The sequence below is a fragment of the Calonectris borealis genome, chromosome 23 (genome assembly GCF_964195595.1).
Source record: "Calonectris borealis chromosome 23, bCalBor7.hap1.2, whole genome shotgun sequence".
NCBI lineage: Eukaryota > Metazoa > Chordata > Aves > Procellariiformes > Procellariidae > Calonectris > Calonectris borealis.
In genome coordinates this window covers 7,840,316-7,855,241 of record NC_134334.1, presented here as the reverse complement: position 1 = coordinate 7,855,241, position 14,926 = coordinate 7,840,316, and the positions used below count along the sequence as shown (strand labels likewise).

At 49.4% G+C, this 14,926-nt stretch overlaps 1 protein-coding gene across 16 annotated transcripts in view; it reads right to left on the bottom strand.

The window, feature by feature from the left end:
- EIF4G3 (eukaryotic translation initiation factor 4 gamma 3) overlaps positions 1-9,902 on the bottom strand; it is a 148,797-nt gene extending 138,895 nt beyond the window's left edge. For 10 of the 16 annotated variants that reach the window (XR_012676960.1, XR_012676962.1, XR_012676959.1 and 7 more), the window contains exon 1: positions 8,959-9,136. Coding sequence is in view for 11 of the 16 variants with exons in the window: in XM_075171937.1 (XP_075028038.1) it covers positions 8,959-9,131 (173 nt within the window). In the remaining 5 variants the exon portion in view is untranslated. The other 6 variants (XM_075171933.1, XM_075171940.1, XM_075171932.1 and 3 more) reach the window with 5 other exon arrangements.
- Between the last annotated feature and the right edge of the window lie 5,024 nt (positions 9,903-14,926).

Below are 14,926 nucleotides of genomic sequence, written 5' to 3'. Positions count from 1 at the left end.
ATCAAAACAAACGCTAAGGTATGGGGAGGAGAGGAAGAGAAGACTAAGAAAAGGATTTGCTCCAGTACGAAAGCACAGAATTGGGTCTTAAACGCTGACGTTTTGCTACACTTCAGAACAGGAATGGACCGAATCAAACATTTTAAGTTATGCCTAGTGCAGAGCACCCCTGACATTATTTGGAGCTGCACTGCAAGCAGCCTGCAGATACATAATTATACGGTTCACCAAATTGTCTGGTCAAAACACATTTCCACTTTTTCCTTTGCAATTCAGAGACATTTTTGACCCACCTGCAGCAAGAGTGGATGCTACAGGTCTTTTATGTCCCCTATTCATAAGCAAAAATACCATCTTAAGTGCAACATAATAAAAATGAGGACGGAGCTAGACCACAAGAAAAAAGCAACCAAACCTGACGAGTGAACTCTTCTCCTCTGAGAAAGTATTTTCAACCTTCTCCTCCCAGAGGTGGAAGTTCAGCAGACTTCTCCAAGATCTTCCAAACCCTGAATGACCTTTTAGCATTTAAGCACAACCAACGAGACCTCAAACTCCCTGATGGAGACCAAGAGTTATCTCATCCCTGCTTTCAACACTTCCCGGCTTGGCTGCATTCTTCCCCCAACAAACTCCTTTCAAAAGCAAGGCTGACCTGCGTTGCCAATGGAGAAACAGCTCTCCACCCCTCTTCAGTTCTCTCCTGCTCCCTTGTTTTATTGCTGTGCTCCAGTTTCTTTCTACACGCCCTTCACAGGTTGATTAATACTCATCTTGGATCATCAGATGTCTAGTAATTCAGGCTTTTACACCACTCCATGCCATAATTCTCATTAAGGCACACACATTTTACTAGAAAGCTTTTTGCTGACTGTTCCCACTCCTGACGTCCAGGCCATTCAATAAGACATTCTGGACAGAGGTCCCGGCTATAAAATTCACATGTTCTTCGGCTGCCAGAATGGGAATTTGGTGACAGTGCAATTCATTCATTTATTTAATGATCTTAATGTCAGCCTGAGTGGATAAAGTGTGCTTTGGCTTCAGCAAGCAGCGATGGGGACCGTGCCAAGTGCCGGCAACAATTGTTTCGGTGAATGCTTGCAATACCAGGTACCGCTGCCACAGAGAGTGCAACAAAATGTTAAGTTTTTTTGGGGGGGAAATGGGAATCATTTCAAGTTAAACGTGGTGCAAAACCTCAGAACCAAATATTTAAACATAAAGTAGATATTTGTGCAGATGAACTTTTTTTTAATTAAAAAAAGTGTTTTGGAAATGTAATCAATACAATTAAGCCAAACAGCTTAAGCTCATCAAAAATTACACTTTGCAATATTTGCATATCAACAAAAATTAGATCTTTTTTTCTTTTGAACAGACCGACATAAAAGCACTTTGAAATCTACTTTAAAACACAACGCTGAAGGAAAACATAAAACCCAAGTTGCACAGACAGGTTGACAGCTGAATTATTTGCATTTCGCAAATCTAGAATACAAAACACAGAGCCCAGAGAGGTAAAGTATTAGAAGAGAGACCGTCCAGTAACTAGTATTTATATCTGTGCAAGCACTGGTGAGAAAGGGTACCACAAACTCAAGCTAGCTTTATATTCCACAGCGAGTTGAACTCAGAAGACGTCTCACCAGCTCAAGAAATAGTACATCCAAAAGAGCCTTCCACACGAACTTTGCCATGCTAAAACTGGGCATGAATCACCAGCTGCTGAAATCCCTTTCCCAGCGTACTCCAGTTTGAGATGCACCATGAATTTCACATTAAAAGTCATAACAAACGTGCTTTAAATGCTTTTTGATTCCAGTTCTTGACTTCCCCCCCCAAATAAGTGGTATCGGTTATCTACCCTCAGCTACAGTACCCTGCCGAGTTCCCTTTCAAATACAATACAGATATTGAGTCTGTCCAATTCATCAGCTGCACGCTGCAAAACAAAGCATCCGGTGTCAAGCCTCAAGCACCCTGTACATCACCACAAACAAGGATCCAAGACTTCCAGAAAGTTTTCAGACCAGATTTCATTTTGAATTTCACATCGGACTTGACAGTTCTGTAGAAGACGTGGTGGTAGTCCAAGGACAGAAGGGCTAGGTCTCGCGGGGGAGCGCACATTTTAGTGTGAGTGCGCATTTTTTTTTACAGACATGTCCTTTCTTCAGGATGTTAGGAGCCTTTCAAAGACAGTGGCTGACTAAAAAACCAAAGCTGTAAGTTGTATCACTAAAAATCTTTCCCTTTGATGCTTATGGGAAGAGTCTCCTGCTTCATCTGACAAGACCGAGGACTCCTGTCATTTTTGCTTTTCAGCAAAAGAACAAAATAAGCCCAGAAAAATGCTGGTTTCAAGGCACAATAACTTCTACGACTTCTTAATAATGCATAAAAGAGGGAAATCTCTTTTTCAGACCACCATTAGCACAGCCATAGCATTAGTTCAAATGGATTTTCAAATGCCACCAGCAACACAGACATATAAATCGGACTACTCTTAGTAATTAACTCACACACAGTCACTCTCACATGTAAATCAAACCGAAACACAAACAAATATACAATCATCATCTGGCAACCCGAAAGAGAGAATCGGTGCAATGTTTATTAGTTACCACCTCCCAAAAGCTTTCCAAACTCAGAAAAATCTGTGTTATTTAAGATCTTTAACTGCATTAACTCTTCCTTGCTCGGTGTTTTCACAGGATCAAGAGCAAACTCAAAGACTGGCAGCAAGATTTCTTCTCCTACCACCCTGAGGATATACCAGGTGGAGTCCACTCCCCTGGTAAGAGCAGGGATGGTCTTCGTGTTTGCGACTTTTACAGAGTTATTCCCGTGCAGATACTCTTACTCCAGAGCACGAGAGTCTCATTCCTGCCGAGTTCAACCACTTGGAAAGGAGCAGCTGCTCTGAGCATCTCGACCTAACCCATTTCAACACTTCACCGATGGTTTTGGAGAACGCTTCTGGTATCGGTCAAGGATTGGGTATGTTTTTCTTTCAAGGTGCACATTTTAGAAACCACTTTGATTTTCTTCAGGCATATTTAAAGGTCTAGAAATATTTTAAGTCTCATCCAGACAAAGGATACGCAAAAGTGTTACAACCAACAGCAGAAACGTATTATTTTAGGTAGCAGAATTGATTTAAATCTGATACAATCGCGGTGTGGGGAAATTTGTCCTTTTCTCTCCACCTCAGACGACTACACAGCAAACAAAAGTAAAAACAATTCTTAAGGTACAATCAGAATAGGGAGCGTGTAATTTTCCTTTCAGGAAAGAAAGAAAATGCTGTCCCATTAACCTAGTTACATGCCCAGCAGCAATTTGACTCAAGTCCCATCAGCAACAGCGTGCCATCACCTACTACGAAAAGAGAGAGCGCATTCTGGGACATCTTCCAAACGTATATAATAAAACATAAGAATAACATGTACTAGAAAATTTCACTAGCCTAAAAGCTTATTTTGCTCTCCTCCCTTTGATCCTTTTCTTTTTTAAGAACCCATTCTATTTTCTTCTTCCAGCTGTTCCACATCACCATTTCCTATTTGGGAGGCAAAACGAAGTCCAAAGTTTGGAAAGGAAAGCTGTACATAGGAGAAGTTCCTGGAATTACCACCAAGTGTAAAACACAGCACTGTGAGAAGTCACATCAACTATGTTCCCTTAAAAAAGAAGAAAAATTAGTTCTCCTGGTTCCTTCAGACCATGGGGCACACAACTCCTCCACCCACATCTTCACGCCCTGTAACAAACACCAGCTTTCTCTTTCCCATTCATTCCAGAAAATCCTTTGCAATTGCTAGCAGACACATTCAAGTCACAGATAAAGCTTCCCACTAAAGAAATGCCTGTAAAACAGTGATACTACCCATCTATAATTCCCCAGAGTAAAAATTCCAGCAACTCTAATCATATTAGCGGATTTAAACACAACTAAACTTGACAGTTGACTAGCCCTGAAATTGCTGGATTAGGGAGCAAAAGAAAATATAGGTTACCTATGACTTCTAAAGAGAGATCTTCACTGCTAACTCTTACTACGAAACAAAAACGGAGCAAAGGCACCAGCTCCACACATCCCAACATTAGCTAACGACATGAAAAAGCCTTTCAGCCCTAAGATGATGGACAAAACCCATACACACAGATGAAAATCCTTCTACGTCCCAACATCTAAAAGGGAAGTTATTTGTTCTAAGTCTCCTATTACTCTCTCATCAACTTCTTACCATAGACAAAAACACAAACTGTGTTCCAAAATCAGTACTGCACATTAAATACATATATATTTAAATGGCTAAAGTAACCTTCTCCCGCAGACTTCTGCCAGAGAACATACACAATCGTGTCCTCAGATATGAGAAGAAAATAAGCTTTCTGAAATCACATTTTTGGAAGAACAGTTTTCTCCAAGACATTTCACCACAAAAATCTTACAAAGCTGGGAAAGTGACATATCTGCACTATAACATGATTAGCTTTTGTCATTAAATAAATTAAAGCTATTTCTGCTTGAAAGAACACTAAGATGTGCCAAGGCTGGGGAACGTCAACAGGGGAGATAGCAGAGAGGTCTAAAAGCACTTAATTTTTTGGCAATATGCTCACAAACCCGTGCCTGTTCCTCCCCTGCAGAAGAGCCACGACCATGGAGCGGCAGGGAAAGTCTCCGCATTTTCAGAAGCTTCTCTCCTGCCGCATACCCTCCCAAGATGTACGATCTCCACAGCTTCAGACACTTCTAACACGGAAATGCTTCTCAGGCAACACCGCTGCCCCTTCTTTCCCTTCATCCGGCTGCGATTTCAGAAAATTAACTCTTGAACTCAAAAAAAGAGAGCAAGGAACACCTCTGATCTCAGCCCAATTCCTCCCCTCCTTCCCACCTCTCGCCACTCCTTCCCTTTCATGACCGTAACGCTCCGAACACCCTTCCTCGCAAGCGGCTGCCACTGGCATCCGGAGGAGGACTTCCAACTGTGCTCTCGTTTTAGCTCCAGTTCAACGTCAAAGCCGCCCAGAAGCCGGAGCTGATCCACCCGAGGCACAGGGAGGCACAGTGCTTTACACAAAAGCCACGATCACGCTCTTCAAGCTGACTTTTGTGCCCAAGCAGCTTCCTAATCCCTGGGTCCTCATCTTCAAAGTCATCAACGGATAAACCCAGAGAGCACAGAGACACGCTGCATCACACTCGTAATGGAAGTAAGCAGCGAGGGAAGACGGCGTTGGCTCCAAACTCCCAGAGCGTATCACAGCAACCCGGAGACCCTGATCCTTCAGTGCACGCTGAAGATGCTCTCCTCGGAGAAATTCTTGGGCACTTTCCCCTCCAGCTCAACTCTTTGCTCACTAAGAGAAGACAGAAAACCCCACGCACCCAAATCCTCCTCAACGGTCTTAATTTACCAACGCAGGCCTACTCCAACAGCACAACCTGGCCCGCATCCGAACACCAGGTAAGTGCTGCCAGAACCTCACCCCGACTTCACACACCGTCTCTCACATTCCTGAAAGCGATCCTGTATTTCTTGCTGTTCTCCTGGGCTTTTGGGAAGCTGCTCTCATCCAGAAGATGCCACCCAACAGAGCAGGAACCAGCACACTGCTTTCTGAAAGGGACTACAGCAGTTAGCTAAAGTAACTCAGAAAAACTAAAGCAGATGCTCAATTACTGAGGCAACATTAGCAAAACCCACGTTTCCACACACAGCAATGATGTACTTCACACAAAAATCCCCCCAAAAGCTGACCCTTCCTCTCCGCTTCTCAGAAATGGCATTAAAGTGGAGGAAGAAAAGAAAGATTTTAAATGACCGTCTGTTAAAACCCATCCTGAACCTGCCACGATCGCCCCACTGCAATAACCTGAAAAATACCCATGTCCAGAGAACGGGTGACACTGAAACGACGACGGTGATATATTAAGGTCAAGTTTACTGGTGCCTGCACAGAGACCATCAACAACCAGGAAGCTGAACTCCCTCCAAATGCAAGGAAGTTTGGAAAAGAAAACAAAAACCTACTGACACCAGCCCAGAGCCCAAGATGGCTCTAATTTGGCTCCAAGGTACAGCGTTAAATTAACCCTGAAGAGCCAGCAGACGTGCAACGAGTTCAACATAAATCAATCTGTTTGGCCTTTACAGGACCATGTTTGCCCATGCCTGGGCTGGGGCTGTGAAGAAACCGGTGACCTAATTATATTGATCCACAAAATTTATTCACAGCATTGGGACTTTTAAAAGAGCAGCTTATTATAACACACACAAAAAATACTTCACTCTTAAGTGGGACCGTCAGGGAGAGTAAAGAAACAGGGTGTAGTTTAACACGTGTCAGAAGTACCATTGAGTTAAAAGCACAAAGGTCTACGGTAAGCTTGCAGCCCGTAGCATACCTTCATTATTTTACATTTTTATGGAAGAAGTCTCACTACAGAACAACCGACTGCACCTGGAACTTCTTCCTCAGAGGCAGTCTGAAAGCCAAGCAAAGGTGAGCAGATCAGGATTTATTTTTGATAATATCCCTCTGTGTGTCATTTCACAGTTACGCAGTTACACCCTCCCTTGTCCATCCCTCCCAAATAAGGGTCAGAATCCAACTGGAGGATTTGTCCAAACTGACAACTTTGGAGCACAATTTCTGCCTGAAATCAGGTTTGATTGAATACTCACCACTACCAGAGCCACAAAATTATCCCAACTTACTTTTACACAGAAAATTTAACTTCTTGAAGCCACTGTGTTAATTTCTCAAAGCTCTGTCTTGTCTGTCTTGTCAGCTCCACTAACTTCCTATTCAGCACGTAACAGATGAAACTCCCATCAAAACATTTCTGTTCTTCACGTCCAGCTTCGCTTTCCTTCAAGAAATAGGTTTTTTTTAAAAAACCCTTCTCCCCCCGCCGTATTTTTCGTTTCCCTCACTAATGCCTTTCTACAAATGCACATGCTCTTTTTCCTGTACAATTCTCTCTCACCTAATTCTTCTTTTTTTCAATTATACAGATAACGGTTTAATTTCATGATGTATTAAGTACTAAAACCACACGTATTTCCAAAGACACAAAGTTCACCACGCAGAAACTGTTCTAGTTTAAAAAGCCCAAGTCAGAGCCTCAATATACCTATTAACATATAATAATCCTTCACATCAACAAATAAACCCTTGCACTGCCACGAGGAGACCTTGCAGTGCTCTGCTCACTCAGAGTTCCCAGAAGAAACCTGTAACTATCTGTAGGGTAATGCTGTCTCAATAGTTGTATCAAAACAGGGGGAAAAAAAAAAAAAAAAAAAAAAAAGAAACCAAACAGAGCTAAAAATAAAGGCTGAACTCAGATGACCCTCTGCACTTCAGTAAATCACAGATGAACTATGCTCCCCAAGCCTCCCTTTTGCAGCAGCGCTTAGAAAAGGTAACAGCTTTTGTTTACTACCTGGAAGCACACACAAGTTTCAGCGGAGGGAAAAACCAGCCGGGACACCTGAATACAGTTCACTGAAAAGGTATCACAAACACAGCGTTTGCATATACTACAAAGACAGATTATTAGTTAAGGAGTGGTATCGGTCAAACACAATATGTTTTCAAAACAGGCATGGCTATAAATAAAAATTAAGACTACATCATTTTAACTTGCTCATCTTTATAGCGTCAACTTGTCATATCTACCTAATGCTTCTCCGTTGCTCCATACCTCTTGCTCTGGGCGTCCAGTTGGGTCGCCGCAATGGGACATGCTGCCATACCACCTCTGGCTCCTTTAGGGTCTCGCCCATTCCTTTCAAGGCTTTTTATTTTTAGGCTGTGCTCAGAGGTAAGGCCAAGCTTCATCCCTCGCACGTCCAAGTTGTTTTGTGACAGCACTCACCAAAAGCAAGGGTGTCCTCCCGTCTTAGCTACGACGGCACAGCCACTCTTGCAAACCACCACCAATCTCGCCCTCAACGATGCTGGAGAAGTATTCAAGTTCCTCCACGGTGCTTTTAATGACTAATTGAAAATAAAGTGGTTTGGAAAGCCCAGCACGCTCCTGATCCCAGACCTAGGCAAACTTCAGCCCTTCAACTGTCAAGACACCCAAGCTTCATATTCCCCGTTAAAAAAAGACCCTTTCCAGACAAACCAGCACCTTGCTGGAAAGATGAGCTGAGCACGGACTCCGTACATGCACACTGGCCGGCGTTCCCACTGTAACACTTGGCACATCACTCAAAACTGAGCAAAATTTCTCCTGAGCAACAGTTTTACATACCACCACCCCACTGACTTTGTCATGACAGCACCTTCGCACTTTTTACCCTAAATAAAGCACACGCTGGCATTACAGAAGAGCACAAGCTAGCCAAAAACACCCAAAGGAGAGTATGTCCCTCCGCAGCACACTCTGAAATCTTCAGAGGTTTTTCACTTGACCCAAACAAATCTGTAACGTCAACAGTCTCATGATTTAAGCAACGTATTTGTGGTCATGGCAAGAATGATTCTTGCCGGAAGCTCAAGAAAACAATGGACCTAAACTGATTATAAAAGGGCTCGGTTTTCCCACCTCAAAAATGAAAGTGAGAGCAATAAAATGCTTATACACAGGGAACACATTTCTTGAAGAGCACAGGCATCATCACACAACTGAAACTGCCCTCAGCAAAAAAAACACTTCCACGTTAAAATGTAAGTCACTGCCACCGATAAATAGCAAAACACACTCCTGACTGTCCCCTGCACAGCATGCCACACCATTCCCGGATAACACGGTAATGATATTTCACTAAGTATGTTTTCCACTTCACAATCCCCCCTAAAACTTCAGTGGGGGGGAGAGAAAAGCCACTTTGCCAGGGGACGCTGTCCGAGGCTGGAAACAAAACCTCATCCAGGCAAGCAGGCTGGCCACCCCACTTTCCTGCTGATCCCTGCAGTATTTACCTCCTGACTTGGGGCCTAGTCGCAGCAGAGAACTGAAGACCTTTAAAAAACATTCGCAGCAACCACCGGCCTCTCTTTGTAGCGGTGGCCGTTTTGGCGGTGGGATTTTTGAGTGGGAGCCTTCTCCTCCCCATCACGCGTGGCCTCGCAGAGAAAGCTGCTCGGCGCGACATTCCACCTGAGATTTATTTCCACCAGCCAAGTAAGAAAAAAAAATAAAAAATAAAATAAATAAATCACATGAAAATCGGCCCCGGCTGGAAAAACCTGGGTTTAAATTCGCCTAGAAAAACAACAAAACCAAAGCACTTACCTGGGCAGGACCGGAGGCAAAACTGAGGAGCGATTTATAATTAAAAGTTTACCCTTGGGGGTCACTGCTGCTCTGGGGGGGGAAGGGGAGTGGGGGACCCTCTGCCTTCCCCGGGGGAAGGGGATGAACCCCCAAACCAAGCCATTAGCGGGGGGAAGGGGGGATGAGACACCCCCTTTCCCCACACCACCCCAGCAGGTGCAGCCCCTCCTTTGCACGGGGGGGGGGGGCGCACACACACACACACACGCACACAAACACACACACAAAAAGGAGCGGGGAGCCCCCAACCGCCACCCCCACCGCTGGGCGCCCCCTCCCCTCACCCCCCTCCCGGGACTGAGGGGGCCCCCGCGGCCCCTCACCCCCCCCCGGGCCCCGCTCGCTGTGGGGAAGGGGGTGTCGCCCCCCCACCCCCCCCAGGGGCAAAGGATACTGCTGGGGCGGCTGGGGCGGCAAGGCCCTGATGTTGGGGTGAGGCGCCGGCGCCGCCGCCGGGTGAGGGGGAGCCGGGGGGGGAGGCGGCCCCGCCGCCGCCGCTGCCGCCGCCGCCCCGCTCCCGGGGCCGGTCCCCGCCGCCGCCGCCGCGCCGGGTTTCAAAGCCGCCTTCTGCGGTAAACTCATCGCCAAGCGGAGCCACCACCCCCCGGCGGGGAGCGGGGCCGGGGCCGGGGGGGAGCCGGGGAGCGGGCCGGGGGCCGGTGCGGCGGCCGGGGCAGCGCGGCGGGCCGGCACCGGCGCCGGTCTCCGTGACAACGCGCCTCCCGGAGGGCTCGGCGCGGGGAGGGGACGGGAGAGGGGCCGGCGGGGAGGGGAGGGGGGGAGGCGGCTCAGGCCGCGCTGCTCATGAGCCGCCGGCGGCGGGGGGTCTCGGTCCCCCTCCCCGGGGGCAGCGGAGCCCTTCGCGGTGGCGGCTCTCGGGCGATGCCGGCGGATTTTCCTCACTGAAGTAGCGGAGCATCAAACATGGCGCTGCGGCCGCCTCCAGCAGTCCGGCAGGACGGACGCTCGGGCGCCTTCGGGCCGCTCCGGAGCCGCTCGGCCCACCGGCGCTCGGCAACCTTCGGCTCTTTCCGGAGCCGCTCGCCGGCGAGCGCCGTTCGGGAAACCTCGGCTTCTTCCGGAGACCTTCGCGGGCGCACGCGTCCTCCTCCCCGTGTTCCCCCTCCTCCCTCCGCGCTCAGCCCGGCACCTCCTGTGACCCCCGCGCTCGGAAAACGTCGGCTCTTTCCGGAGACCGAGGGCGTGAGGGACTTCGGGAAGCTTCGGACAGGCTCGGAGGAGGGATTCCCGCCCAGGCGGGAGGCGCTCGGGGCTCTTCGGAGCCTCTCGGGAGCGGCGAGGCCGCAGCTTCGGGCGCTTTCGGCTTGGCCCGGAGAGACTTCGGCAACGCTCGGCGCTGAGGAAGCGGCCGTCGGCTATGAGGGGGCGCCGGGCCCCCGCAGCACCCACCCAACCGCGGGCCCTAGGGCACGGAGGCTTTCTCCCTGTCCAAAAACTCACCCCCAGCCCTGTTGCCGACCCTATGGCCCCCAGCCACATCCCAGGCTCCTGGGGCGGCTGGCAGGGGGAGCCCCGCAGCCCATCATGAGACAATGTGAGGGTTGGCAGCCCTGAGGGTGACATGGCGGCTGAGGGAAGGCCCAGCGGCCCCTGAGGGAGCCCACCTCTGGCAACGGGGACTGGTGTGAGGAGGGCCCTCTAGGCCTGCCCTGGGGACAAGGCACGTTCCTCACACCCCTTGCCCCCCAAAGGGTTCCTACGCCACCGCCGTCTTCAGCATTTCACAGCCAGGCTGCAGCACCCTCCTTGCGACCATCACCGGGCTGAGCTTGGCACAGGCGAAGGCGGTTTGTGCTGTCTTGGGTAGATAAAAAGGTCCTCAGAGCAGATTCAAGCAGCCGCTGGATTGTCCTGACTTGTCCTGTCCCGCCGCTGGCTCCCGAGGGCTCATTCCAGCCCGCTGGCACCTACTGCCGTTCCTGCCGCGCTGCACGTCCCAGGGAAACGCTCCGAGCGCCTTCGCTGCGCCGGCAGGTATTGCCACCCCGTATCACCCAGCCTGGGGTACATGAGCTGCTTTAGGAAAGTTTTCCATAGTTTATTTGCATCCTGTCTGCTGCATCCTCAGGGTAGCTGCGAGATAATACTTTAAGGCACTCACAAATAAACTCTTAAAAGTGAAAAACTTTTTATTAAAGTAAACAGCTCTCTTGGTGGTATATTCAGGCACTTGGTGAGTAACTGATGCTGCAAGTGAAAGCTGATAGAAGATAGACAGGGGTCTTGTGCACTGAAGAAAACCTACCCAATGAGTCACATCTATCCCTGTCTCCACAACAGCCCGATTTGTAAGCAGAAAAGTAATGTTGAGTTTTGGAGTACAAATCTGAGGGGGGAGAATCTGGACTCTGTGTCATTCACTAGAGCAAAACTCAGCACAGCACCCCATGGCCAAAAAATAGTAGAAGGGTCTTGAGCACGTTTCCCCTTTTGAGTCAGATTCTTATTAAATTATTAAACAGTTTGGTTTGTGCAGGTCAGGTTTAGGACACGACACGCGCCCATGCTGACACATGGGGACCATAGCGTACCCCAAGACTCGCCGTCCTCAGAGGTATGATCTCAGAAGAAAAGCTCCTACGAGCTGCCCCGCTGCTTAAGCCGCCGTGCTGGCCTGCAGTAAAAGTAGCTGTGCAACTGGAATAGTTTCTTACTTACTAAGGTGCTATCTACAGGGTACAGCCACACCAAACAAGCCCACTGCGTAGTGCCAGAAGTTATTAGTGGAGCTGGTGGCAGAGGGAAGATGACTAGCATGCTATTTAGTTTCCCTTTCTGTGCTTTTCGTTCTGCACTGGGGTAAGGGAAATGCCTGGGATGAGGTGAGCTCTCATCTACCTCAAACTGCTTGTGGGAAATGGGGTGAAGTGGAAAACGATGAGATTTTTGGAGGAAAAAAGCCCAACCAAGCTTGCCAGCCTGTAAAGAAGTCCTGGATGGGGACTATTTCCATCTGCAGCCAGGAACAAATATTTAGCTACAAGAAGGGGCTCTGGGTATTTTTTTTCTGAGCCAGTTTTCCTCTGCAGCCTACCGCCTGCCAGATCGACTGCCGATTCCCCACCAGGAAAACTGAAGACTGAAGAGAGAAATGAGAATGACCTCAAAGAAAGCCCAAGTACCCCCCCACTCCCCAAAAACGGGAGAACAAAGGAGGAACTTTTATCATGCTAGGGGGTTTGCCCAAGGACTGATAGATCTCCAGACATCCTGGAGAGCTGCTGCACTCACAGCACATTTCTTCTGCCTGCAGCCTGCTGGGAAGACGGATCCCCCTACACAGCTCGTAAAGACTTTGCTGCAATAATTTTGCGGGTGCAAGTAAAGCTGTGTGGTCTGGGGGGGTTGGTGCCCGGCGCCGTTCCATCGACCGCCTCCCAAGCGTGGCACTTCTCCTGGTACACCCCTTCATGCAGAAGGAAATTTGTACCAAAAGCAAATTGACATCTATGGCTCCCTCTGTTCTACAGAAATAGCTGCCTGTAAACACAGCTGTGAAAGAGCCTCCTAGCTCGAGTATCTTTAGACATATCACTTCTTTTTACCGTTTAGAAAGGAAAAAAACCCAGCATTTTCACCATATTGTCTGCTGAAGCTCCCGAAGCGTGCTAGCCGTGCGAAGGAGCCAGGCTCCTGGCTCTGCCTTAAAGCTCCTCCAGAATCTATGCCTCCCCCCAGCCATCTTTTTACCATTTTTTTTCTTTTCCTAAGAGGAAAAAGCAGACAGGTCTCTCTTCCATAGTACCCCACATAGGACAATTTGGCCGATGAAACCTGCAGATTTGGCGAGCCTGAGCAAGTGCCAGCTGGATTCATGCCCTTCCTACTGCCTCTGGTTCCTCTCCATTTCATTTTTCCTCCTTTTTTTCCTGCTAGCTTTATTAGCACCTGGGAAGCGATGTGTCACCGCGGGCAGCGTGAGTTTACAGCGCTGAGCTTTTGTTTCAGAGCATCACCAACCCTTTTTCCAGTCCCACCAGTCTCTCACGTACCTGGCACAGCAGAGACGCTCACAACCACGTGGTGAAGAGTGTAGCAGGAACGCCAGAGCTGTTGGTGAACTTAAGAAAAAGAGATTAAAGGATAAAAGAGAGTAAAGGATTGGGGTATCACTAGAAAAGGGCTTAGATCCTGCTTGGAGGGGAAAAACTAGGAAGGAGAGAGCAGTTCAGATGGCTGGGTTCAGCCTCTCGCACCTGGAAGGCTGGCTCGGCCCCACCAAACCTGTGAACAACCGCCATTTCCAGCTCATTTTGGAGGCTCCAGCACGCTCCAGGCGCCCGCTTTCACCCAGCACGGCATGGCCTCCCTCTTTGGGCTTCTCCTGCTTTTCATCCCACTGATCCCCTTCCAACACCCTCCAGGCAACAACAAAAAAAAAAAAACAACAAAAAAACATTAAAAAAAACCCCAGCCCTGCTTGAAGCTTTCCCCGTTCCTCCTCCTGCCCAGGCTTAGCCCTCAGCAAACGCCTCTGCCCTCCGGGGCACGGCTGAGCACAAAATAAAGCAAATACCACCCAGGATCAGGCAAGCCCACGCCAGGCGTTGGCACGCGAGCGGGATGAGTCACCTCCTGCCTGCTCTGCCTACACCCGGCCGCTTCCCAGACAGGCAAACATCCACCGCCGGCTCCAAGCCCAGCACCGGGAGCCTTGACCGTGGCGTTCCCCCTGCCACGATGCAAGTTGATGCTCGCCCTTGAAATCCTTCCTGCGCTGGGGCTGTCCCCCTCCGCGGTGGCCGAGACACCACCTGCCTGGTCCCTCACTGCAAGCAAACCCCAGAGAGCCAAAATATTTCCCTTTCAGATGGCTAAACCACCCCTAACACCATCCTACCTCTCCGTGCGAGGGGCTGCGCTCCCCTCCCTGCTTCCTGCAGCTGGGAAAACACCCTTTCACCCCAGCCTCGCTCTCCCAGCTTAATTCCCCTTTGCCTCACACCCACGCCGCTCCTCTCTTTCCCCGGGAACACGGGCATTTCACTGCATTTTCAACACACAGGGCCAGAACCAGGCCAAAATACCACGCCGGTAGCGTCGCTAACTCCTGCCAGCCCAGGAGCTGAGAGTACAGGCAGCGATTTTCTCGGCTCCACCGCCCTCTGCGGGTTTGCACCACCATTTCTAGCCAGATCCCGGGGAAAGCAACGGCCACGGCCAGTCTCCCAGCTCTGCAGGAAACCCAGGGCCTTGCACCGAGCTGCGTGAGCAGAAAGCGTTTTGATTCAATCTGGGAGAGAAAACACAGTAAAAACAGCAAGAGGGAAATTTTACCATCTTATTTACGCAACACTCGCATCCCCTGCACGCCGCTGGCACGGTCCTGTCCATCTCGGCAGCGAAAACACCCTGTATTTCCAAGAGCTCACTACCAATGGTGCAAAACCGGCGGGCTGCAGCCCAAATCCAGCCCCTGATAACGAGCCAGGGCTAAATAGCCAACAAGCACCCAGCACATTGCTTGTTTGATGGCCATCAGCCCTCCCAGGTGCTGGGGTGAGGCTCAGCGAGGAGCCTGCGGTCCAGGTCCTGCCTTGCATTTCTTGGGCAAGCCTGGTGAAGCCACAGAGCATCCGCTCGGGAGCGAAC